Here is a 10,538-nt window from a genome sequence, read left to right on the forward strand (position 1 = left end):
CCTTCCCGCCGCAGTGCTCGGGCGCGTGTGCGCGGCGCCCTGCCCCCGCCCGGCCCCGGCCCCGACAGGTAATGGACACCCCCTGTAACCCCCCCACACACACTTATAGCCCCCCACGTAACCCCCCCTCTGCCCGTCCCCTTCCCCATCGCCCTCCCGGGGCTAACGGCTGCGGCCGGCGGGCGGTTGGGCCGTGGCGGGGGAGGACCGGGAGGGGATAACGGGGGGGGTGCCGGGGGGGTACAGAGGGGTACGGGGGGGGGGTGCGGGCACGTGGCGCCTCCCCACCGGGCACGTGGCGCCGCCATGGCGCTGCCCCCCCCCCCCCCGGCGGTCCCGGTGCCCCCATTCGGTGCCGGTGCCCCCCCCCATCCCCGACGCCCCACGTTCCCCCCCTTCCCCGCAGCCCGCCGCCATGGCCGACGAGCTGGACTTCACCACGGGCGACGCCGGCGCCTCGTCCACCTACCCCATGCAGTGCTCGGCGCTGCGCAAGAACGGCTTCGTGGTGCTCAAGGGGCGCCCCTGCAAGATCGTCGAGATGTCCACCTCCAAGACGGGCAAGCACGGCCACGCCAAGGTGAGCGCTTCCCCGGCACCCCCCACCCCATCCCAAACCGCAGGGCTTTGGGGACGGGGCGGCACCACTGGGTGTAATGGGCTCGGGGTCGTTCCCTCCGCGCCAGGTCCCTAAAATGAGTTAGTGGGCTGGTGAGACGCGGCGGGGTCGTGCTGCTCTGCCCCAGCCCCAGCAGAGCCCCGCGGTGCCGGAGGCAGGCCCGCAGAGCGGAGCCGAGCAGCGCGCCCGCGGGAGGTGCCCCCGTTCCCTTACGTAACGCCAGGCACGCAGCCGCTGCCTCGCCGGGCCTCCGCGGCCCTGTTTTGCCGCCTTGCCGTGCTGCTGCTTCCCTTCTCTCAGCACGGAGCACGTCCCCCTCCCGCGTCCCTCCCGGCGGGGACGTGAGGGCTGCGGGCCTGTGCGGCAGCGTGACTTCGTGGCGGGTGTGAGACTTCGTGGTGGGGATCAAGAGTTTAAAATGAACCAGACTTGTTAAAAGTCAAAAGCTGGAGCTCTCACTACCAAGCCCTTACCGTTTTTTTTTTCGCTTTCTCCCTCCCTTTGCCTTTTTTGGCTCGTTTTATTAGGCTGTCCTGTATTCTTAGATATTGAAACCGTTGCAGAAGTGAAAGGAGCTGGGGAGAGTAGCCGATAACCCAGTAATGCAAGTGCGAGCTGTAGCGGACTGCTAGGGGAGTGGGAGCTGCTTTAATCTCAGTGCATGGCCTCCTCTTCTGTTCTCCTTACCCCTCACGTTGTCTCCGTTCTGTTTCTCTAAACAGCTAGAGCCTGAAATAAATGTTCTTTTAACAGTCCTGTACCGCGCTGCACTTTAGCTTGTATCGCAGGACTCGGGTAGGCCATGGCTGTGCAAGATAACTTACTGGGTGATCTTCTGTAACGGGCTGCGAAGGGATATCTGAGAGGCCTTCTCTCAGGGCCTGGGCTGCTCTCAAAAAGCAAGCAGAGGGTTTAGGCAGAATTTTGTCTGTTTCGTGTGATCTCTTTAAAAAATAAAAATAAAAAAAGAAACTTCCATGGGACAAGTGGTACTGATGGCAGTGCAATCTTGCTTCTCTAGGACAAAAGGTGACCGATCTTATTTCTGTTTTCTTGTAGGTCCACTTGGTTGGTATCGATATCTTCAATGGTAAGAAATACGAAGATATTTGCCCATCAACTCATAACATGGATGTTCCAAACATCAAGAGGAATGATTACCAAGTGAGTTAATGGTCACTGTGTCTTCCCACACGTTGAGAAGCTTAAAACTCCCAATACCACAAGTAAACTATCTTCACCCCCAAATTGTCTGTCAATTAGTAAGGTACTGTTGCCAGAAGATAGAGAACTAATGGTTTGGCACGCTTAGCTGTCTCAGTGGGGCACTGCTGCACCAGTAGCATTTACTGAACTGTTAGAGCTCATTGTATGGGAGAGCTGCTCCCTGTGCCACCAACTTCATGCAGCAGTCTTTAGAAATGATGGGTAACAGCTGTAATTTGGAACAGCATTTCTTCTGGTTCATATTGTAAGGTCACTTTTTTATTCTTTGAGATATTGACGTCCTTTATAGAGAGGTTCCCCTACTTTTAGGTACTGTTACTATCTAAAGGATGACTAGTATTTCACATAAATGTGAATTTAAGCATATATTACCATTCACAATTTCACCCTTACATAGGCGAATCAACAAAACAGTCTTAAGCCATGTCTGATGCCAGTACTAACTTGCTATGGTGCTACCTGCTTCTTGTGCAGGAGCTGGCTTTAGTTGAGCTCAAGTAATTTCGGTAATCTGCTCTGAAATACATATGTATGGAGGGAATTTGACAGGCTTCTGTAACACTTCCTGTGATACAGACAGTACGCTCTTAAAAGTGGCTTAATTCAGGTTGAGTTGTAACGTCTCAGCCATCTTCCCGTTGTCTTGGGAGTAGTGGGGTAGTTCTGGTCGGGAGCTGGTACATCCCGATCGGTGGGAAAGCTGCAGTTGCTCAACAAAGCCAAAGTTCAGAGTGTTAGCAGCTCTTCGGAACAGTTGATTCTGTTAAAACACGGCTAGCCTGTCTTGGGGCTCAGAGCTTCCAAGGGGTTGTTCGTGTGATCTTGGTGGTCTTTCTCTCATGTTCTTGGGCCCTTAATGCTACTGAAATTCTTGCTGTTTTTCAGACTTGTTAGGGCTGCCTTTTGGATTTACCGTAATGTGTTACAGGTACCCTAACCTGCTCTGTCAAAACAGCTCTTCCTTTAGCTCAGGCTTTCAGTTTGGTTGAAAACAGCATTATAACAGTGGTCTAGAGTCTGAGGGATGTTTCCTTTTTTATTCCTTAGCCTGTAAAATAAATGATAGTATCTCAATGTACAAATGAATTTACAGTTCAACAGTTACGTACTTGCTGCACCTTCTAAAAGCAATGCTGTTCAGAGAACACCGTTCCAGTTATAGCTTCTAATTCACAACTGTAAAAAGCTGATCTGGTGACCTGGAAGCAGACATCTTGTAAATCACAAGGAAGAGTTTTGCAGTGCCCTACGTACTAGGAAATAACCAGCAGGGTTCTGGTGATTTAATCTGTTGTTTAAATTGACTTGAATTATTTTTTTTAACTGTTACACTAATTCTTTAGTACTGAGATTGTAACAGTTAGCTGTGCCTTCTGCTTATCTTCGGCTGTTGCCTGCTAGTGAGCACTAATGTTAAACTTCCTAAAAATGAACTTCTCTTCACAGCTGATAGGTATTCAGGATGGCTATCTCTCCCTGCTGACAGAAAGTGGTGAAGTTCGTGAGGATCTAAAGTTGCCAGAAGGCGATCTGGGCAAAGAAATCGAAGGAAAGTTCAATGCCAATGAAGATGTGCAGGTACAGAACAAAGCAGACAAGAAGAGCTGTGGTTAATTGCACTTGACTGTACAATGAAGAACTCGTATTCTAATATCAACTGTTTGTATCTCTTCATGAAGGGAGGGTTAGAAGTATGGGAATCGGTCCTTTGAGATGCAGAAGGACTTCTGTGTTGGAGCAGTCGATAAGGCACTGAAACCTGGCTGAGTTGACAGTGAAGTGATATGGGGGTTTCGAACGTCTAGATAAATCCTAACAGTGCTGTCCACGCAGTGTAAATTGGAGCTTCCACTCCTTCTTGCGTAAAGCTTTGATGTAATCTGGGCTATAGAAACAGCTTAAAGCTGAAAAACAAGCCTTGATGTGCTTAGGTCTTGCACTATAAAGGTCTAGCTTGTTTGGAAGGAAATAGATTAGTACCCTTCAGATGTCAAAAGCTTTAATGCTGGCTCTTTTGCTGAAAGCAACTTTGTTTTGATTATAAAATTACAATAGTCTCATCTGCTAATTTTGCCAGCTTCAGCATCCTTTCTTCTCAAATGAGAGATGGGATAGATGATAGTGTGAATGTCTGTAACTTTTAGGAGCAGCTCTTCTGTCAAGGGTTGGAACTCACCTGCTTGTCTTTTTCTTCCAGATATCCGTCATAAGTGCAATGAATGAAGAATGTGCTGTAGCCATAAAGCCTTGCAAATAAAGAGGATCGCCAGCCCCGGGCAACTGCTCAGGTCTGGACAAACCACAGATCTTTAAATTTGGTTCTGATTGTCACCAAAGCTCTGGCCTTCACAAGCAACCTCATTTCTTTTTTGAATTGTTAAAAAGCAGTGCTGGATTCTGGATTAGTGTTGCAGGCTAACTGGCAGTTTTCAAAATCACTGAGACTTTAATTTCCTAATTGTAACTATTTTAACATTCCTGTGGGTTTCAGCTATGGATCTAAGAAACCAATCAGGTGTTACTAGTGGATATATTTTTATTTGCTTGAGCAAAACAGTGTTTGTCTGTATGAACAGACAAAATCCAGTATTCAGGGGCTTTTAGATAAGCTAGTAGGTATCTAGGATTATAAAGTGACCTAGAGCACAAATAGTATTTTTCTTGACATGTTTAGATAGAACTGACAATAAAAGTAGCAATTTTTTTTTAAGCTTAAGTATTTTGTGGATTGGGACTCTTGCAGAACTGTAGGTGCCAATCACAAATTTTAGACCAAGAAACTCAAGTGATCAAAAATGCCAGCTGGCTTGACCAAGCCCCAGTGGCCATGTGCAACTTAACTGTATTACCTCTGTATTCTTCTTTGCCAACTCGTTGGCTTATTGTAATGTTAAAATGGTGTCAAAGCCTACCTGTGGTTTAGGCAGGCAGTTGGAGTATAGGGTAGATAAGACATAGATAGGTCAAGGGGACACAAAGGTGAGAATGGATGCTAAAGCTATAGACTTTCACTCGAGGCCTTTGTCAGACTTGAAAAAAAAAATAGAAAAATGCAGTTCAATTGCTTTCCTTTATTGTATTTATCTTAAACTATAAAAGGGTGACAAACTCCATGGGAATCTGTTGCAGTGCTTCCAGCTTTAGGTTTTAATCTTCAGGTTCAGACCATATTTTTGTAGCACAAGGACCACATGTTTTTCAAAAAGTGGGACAAATTGTAGCATCGAGCCTAAACTAAACGCATGTGATTCTTTTTTTAAAAAAAAAAAGTAGAATTATTGTATTTTCAAAATACAGACTTGACAGACAATACTGAACAACCGTGGCTTAACTATAAAAGTAAATTGCTACATAGTTTAGAAAGCTCCTATCCGTAGGAGTTGAGTCATTAAAACACATGTATGCATCTAACTATTTAGTAGCTTAATAGGCAAACACAAAGCTTTTCAGAACTAGTCACGGAAGGATAACTAGCCTACTCCTGTTTATGGCATTCGACTTCAATTCTAAGACTTACTGACTCTTCATGAGTGGGAAACTTCTTAGCCCATGGCTCAAACCTCCCCTCACAGTGGGTAAACTGTTCGTGGACTTGCCTTAAGCTTCAGCAGCTATTAGCAGATGGAGGAGAACTTGTAAACACACTGCATGCTGCCCTGGGCAGCCTGTGCAATTCAAACTCTATTGGCGGTGAGAGTCAGACTTCACACAGCTGTTAACCGCTTAAAATGTTTTTGACTTAATAGTATGTACTCTAATCCCTGAAGGGCTCACGGCAACTATCCTGAACAGCCCTCGTACGTAGTGTGATAGGGCTTAGCAAGCCTCGGAAGCCTAACATAGGTGGCAAAAACATGCATTCTTCATAGACTTCTTACGACAGGGAGAGCAGTTCAATGAAGGTAAAGACAGCAATAAACAAACATATTCCGGTAATAAAGCACAGTTACCTGGGACACCTGGCAGAAGTAGGATACTGCCGCATGCTCTTGCCTAGCACAATGCACGTTGCAGGTGAACTCTACAAATAGCGCCTTGACTGAAGTGATAAAACAGTTTTTAAAAAAAGCTGTGGAAGCAAGAGATTGAAAGGAATTTGTGGTAGTTTCTAAGGACACGCTTAAGAGTTGAAGTTAGTCTGCGCTATGTTCCTTTCTGCCTCTCCATCATACTGGTATCTGAGGGACAGGCTTTGTACAGTTTGGAGGGGACTAAACCATTGATCGTGGTCTTAATAGCAGGCTGATCTCTGTGATCAGCTGTCACACGGGAAGTCAGAGGTTGCTGTGTCATACTAAGGCAAGCTCTAATGCTGTTACTGTGCTATAAATGCTTCTAAAAATGCTTGAAGTCTACAAGACTTGGATTTGCTCTCATTCTGGTGGGGCTTTAGTCCACTTTCAGGTGCCGGTCAGTCCCCGGAAACCTTCTTGGAAGACAGGTATTTGATACCACTGGCCCACAGTCTAGGTATTTAATTAGACTGTAAGTTTTCTGGGCTGTTTCTTAACCTGTTTCTCCAAGTGGGCTTCTGGTCTGAATGGAGTTTTCAGGTACTGCAGCAATCTAAAGATCAAGGTTTTATGACCTCCAGCTTGCTGGAAGAGCCCTCCTTGGGACTTAAGGATGTCCTATTGCAACCTTCAGTTCTGCAAGACTTATAAATGATTCAGTACTTCAGTATAGGTTTGTTCTTATATACTTAGTTGTCTTTTGTGAAGCACTTCAAACACTACAGAAGTGCGTAGCATTGGTTTGTCATGCATGAAGTTTCCCATAGGTAATAATACATAAGCATGAGTCTTAAGTATAATCTCCAAGTTCCAGTAAGGTTGAACGTTGCTTCTAAATCAGAACAGATCTTTGAGACTTTTTTTTTCCAAGGTGTCTGTCTGCTGTCAGAATAATTTGCAACAAACTTTGCTTGTGATCAGTAGTCCATCTAGATGCGTATTTGTAAGATTCCTAACCAAATGCTTAGGGAAACTCCTCTTTCATAGCTTTACTTTAAAACAAACGTTATCCATCTACTTGTTTTGTAGTACTGTCTTTAACATCTTAAAACAAATTGTGTCAAAACGGAAAGCTATAAGCTGCTGCAATTGCTTAAAATAAAGGCTGAGAAGACTAGGAAGCAAAGAAAAGTATTTCCACTCCAAATAATGATGCATTTTTTTATGGCTCCAGTCCATTGAGTTTCTCATGCTACTTTACAGAATTGGAAAGACTGCAGTGTTTCCTGCCTCAAATGTTGGCACGTAATATTTCAAGATTTCAATAGATCCTTCTACTTTTTGCTTATAATGGTGGTTTTTCAACTAGGCTCTTGCTAGTTGAGCCATGTTCTCAGGGCTGTTTTTTTTTTTTTAAGGAGTTAGCTGAACTTCATTGTTTTAATGTAACTGCTTTCAAGCCTCTTGCAGGTTTTTCTAACCCGTAACGTACCAAGAAACGGTGCACAGTCTGTAGCTTCACAGTACAGGTAATTTTACAGAATCTGTAAAGAAGTCAAATTTGTTGACAGTTGAAACTCTTATGGTTACTGCAGGTCAGTCTCACAGAATTCAAAATTCAATAAAATCCCACTTTTTTTGGTTAATTAGAATGTAGTTTGTTACAGTAGAATTAAACTTCAGGATAAAAAGACCTCGTAAAGGATATGTCGTGCATCTCACACTGGGAAGCCACCGAAGGCGTGGGTCCTGCAGGTGTCGTGGAGCGTGGAGGAGCGTGCAGCGGCTCGACGTGCCGGGATCCTCGGAGGCTCTTCGCCGCCTGCGGTCCGGCCCTATGGTGTCTGGCTCCGGGAGTAACTCGCCGTGTGAGCTTAGAGCCGCTGAGCTGATCTAAATGTTTGCTGTGTATCACTGAAACCCCTGTTCTCGGTCCTTGTGCTGTGTGTTGTAACCGTGCCCCGGCGCAAGCCTGGGGAGGTGTCCCCTGGTCGCAGGGGACCCAAGCCCTGTCAGAGCCGTCACCCGAGGGAACGTCGGTCCCTGTGGTGCCGGCTCCACGCGTGTTTGTTTTAGCAGATGCGTTGTTTTATACCACACCACCAACGAGGTGAAAAATGTCGCTGTCTGTTTTGCTCCAGAAATAATAAAAGATCTCGGTGTTGTGGGGGAGCTGAGCCGTGCTTGCCGTGTGTGAGGTTGGGGTGCTTATGGTTACGGGGTCTGTTGGTTCGGGTGAGGTTGGGTGGTGATTCCGCGGTGTTTGCAGCTTTTCTGTCAGGCGCCCGCTCGGCGCCCTCCTTGTCGCTGCTGGCCGGCCCCTGTGCTTGCCGGGTGACGAACACTGTTTTTTAACGCTCGAGCAGCTCGGCCTAGAATTGTACGAGAGGAAGAAACGCTGTCGTTCCTGTTCCTACTGACAATTACTGACAATAAAGAGGTGACTCGCTGCGCTCAGCCTCTGCCTCCTCTGTGGGGGGGGTGTGGGGGGGGGGGTGTGCGGGGACACCACCTGAGGGGCCGCGCCCAGCCCCGCCCTCCCAGCATCCCCCGGCCGCGCAGACGCGCAGAGCCGCGCTGCGTGCTACGTCACGACGTCGGGCCGGCTATAAAAGGCGGGAGCGGAAGCGGCGCAGGCCTTTCGGCGGCAGGCCGCGGCGGCGGCAGCATGGGGGCGGTGAGCGCTGCGGGGGGTGGCCGAGGGCCGCGGCGTGTTCGCTGACGTCGTTACTGGGTTTTTATTTATTTTTTTAATTGTTTTCAGCAAAAGGACAGGAAGGCTAAGAAGGCGACGTGGAAATTCTGCCTCGACTTGACCCACCCTGTCGAAGATGGGATCTTTGATTCCGGGAACTTTGTAAGTGGCTAAGGCCTGAGTCTGTGGGGCGGCCGGGCGGCGGCTGGGGAGTCGCAAATCAATATTTCTTTAATTAATCAGCGGGTTTTGAAAGGTTCCTGGGCTTAAGCTTAGTTTATAGACTTTTTTTTTTTAACCTATCCATTGATTTTAAATTGAATCCTTTCTTCATGTGGCTGTTTTTACAGTGTGCAATTCAAAATTAATAAATAAATAAATTTTGCTGCGTTATGGACGTTTACTATAGTCATTTTTAACGTTGCTCCATGGCTAGGGTCCCTTCCCTAGTTCATACCTAGGGTGCCATTCCCTAGTGTTCTATTTCTTCTCTGCTGTTGAAACAGGAACAGTTCCTAAAGGAGAAGGTTAAGGTCAATGGAAAAACGGGAAACTTGGGAAACACCGTTCACATTGAGCGTTTGAAGAACAAGATCACGGTGACATCTGAGAAGCAGTTTTCTAAAAGGTCTGCCTCGACTTCTGTTTGTGGGTTTTGAACAGTGATCTGTTGCATCTGACACATTTTTAATGTGTACAGAGAAGGTGTTAGCTTAGATCTTCATAACACACGTTGATATTAGTGAAAGACAGTTCCAACAGACTTACAAGATCAGGTATTAGAAAACGTTTCTTAAAGCTCAGGACTTAACTGCAAATCAGTGCTTCTCTAATACAGACTTACTGGTATGGAGAGGCTTTATATAGCTTGTTAAAAGTGTAACGAGGAAAGATATGCTGTAAAAGTCACAGCTGAATTCATGTCATGGGTGCCTGTTTATTAATTAATTAGTTGTATGGATGGTGAGACACTGGCCCAGGCTGCCCAGAGAAGCTGTGGATGCTCCATTCCTGAAGGTGTTCGGGTTGGATGGGCTTTGGGCAGCCTGGGCTGGTGGGAGGGGGCCCTGCCTGTGGCATAACGATTCTAAAAGGTATGTGTATGCAGTATGTGTTGTGGCAAGAGAACCCCTGAAGTCAAATGAGGCCTTGATCTGTTTAGTGTGCTAGGGCACGCAGTAGGTCACTACATTGATTTAGGGGTACAGTTTCTTCCCCACACCCTCATTTCTTTTTTTCTGATACCGATGCCCCAGTATCTATTGCATTAAACATGGTTTAGAGCTATTTCTTAGTGGTCTGGAGTTACTGGCATTTGAGCTATTCGGTCAAAATGCAACAAAGAATAAGTTTTTATATTATCAGGAATGAAGACGTAGGTGTATTATCTGTTACACGTGATAATTTTTGATTTCTTTATATAATTAGTGCGTTGAGTCACTCCCTGAAAAATTCGGCATGTAAAAGTTGCATTGTTGCCCCGATAGACCACGTCTTGGGTGGAGTTCAAATTGCAGTTGGGATTGCGAAATGACAAAGTTCTAACGTATAATTAATATTTCTAAGGTACCTGAAATACCTCACAAAGAAGTACCTCAAGAAGAACAACCTTCGTGACTGGCTTCGTGTGGTTGCATCTGACAAGGAGACGTATGAGCTACGCTACTTCCAAATTAGTCAAGATGAAGAAGGATCAGAATCTGAGGAATGATGTAGCTTACCTTTATACTTACTACAGTGTACAAAAAAAATAGAACATCTATTTATGAGAACACTTAACTTATTCGTGAATAAAGATTTTGTACTCTGTTGGACAGAGCGTGGATAGTTTTCAAGCCTTTTTCTTAAATTATAATTACGGGACAGCAGGGGGAATCATTTGATTTGCAGTTTTATTTCTATTGCTAGAAGTGAGGGCTATTCAGCATGGCACCAATGGAAGTCCAGGTGGAGAAGCAGAACTGAGCCCTTCACCCAGTCAAAATGTAGGACATCATTGTTTAATCATATTTGTACAAAACGTGCTAGAGCTTTTTGTGAGTAA

At 46.0% G+C, this 10,538-nt stretch overlaps 2 protein-coding genes across 2 annotated transcripts; both read left to right on the top strand.

Moving 5' to 3' along the window:
• On the top strand, window positions 1-8,252 carry EIF5A2 (eukaryotic translation initiation factor 5A2). Its single transcript, XM_035557234.2, has 6 exons — window positions 1-68; window positions 407-580; window positions 1,679-1,783; window positions 3,293-3,424; window positions 4,044-4,134; window positions 7,555-8,252. The coding sequence occupies exons 2-5, from the start codon at window positions 416-418 to the stop codon at window positions 4,101-4,103; spliced, it is 462 nt and encodes a 153-aa protein (XP_035413127.1). The 5' UTR covers window positions 1-68; window positions 407-415; the 3' UTR covers window positions 4,104-4,134; window positions 7,555-8,252.
• A 115-nt stretch (window positions 8,253-8,367) lies between these two features.
• On the top strand, window positions 8,368-10,313 carry RPL22L1 (ribosomal protein L22 like 1). Its single transcript, XM_035557236.2, has 4 exons — window positions 8,368-8,476; window positions 8,564-8,656; window positions 9,001-9,122; window positions 10,061-10,313. The coding sequence occupies exons 1-4, from the start codon at window positions 8,468-8,470 to the stop codon at window positions 10,203-10,205; spliced, it is 369 nt and encodes a 122-aa protein (XP_035413129.1). The 5' UTR covers window positions 8,368-8,467; the 3' UTR covers window positions 10,206-10,313.
• The last annotated feature ends 225 nt before the right edge of the window (window positions 10,314-10,538 follow it).

Source organism: Cygnus atratus, chromosome 9 (genome assembly GCF_013377495.2).
Source record: "Cygnus atratus isolate AKBS03 ecotype Queensland, Australia chromosome 9, CAtr_DNAZoo_HiC_assembly, whole genome shotgun sequence".
NCBI lineage: Eukaryota > Metazoa > Chordata > Aves > Anseriformes > Anatidae > Cygnus > Cygnus atratus.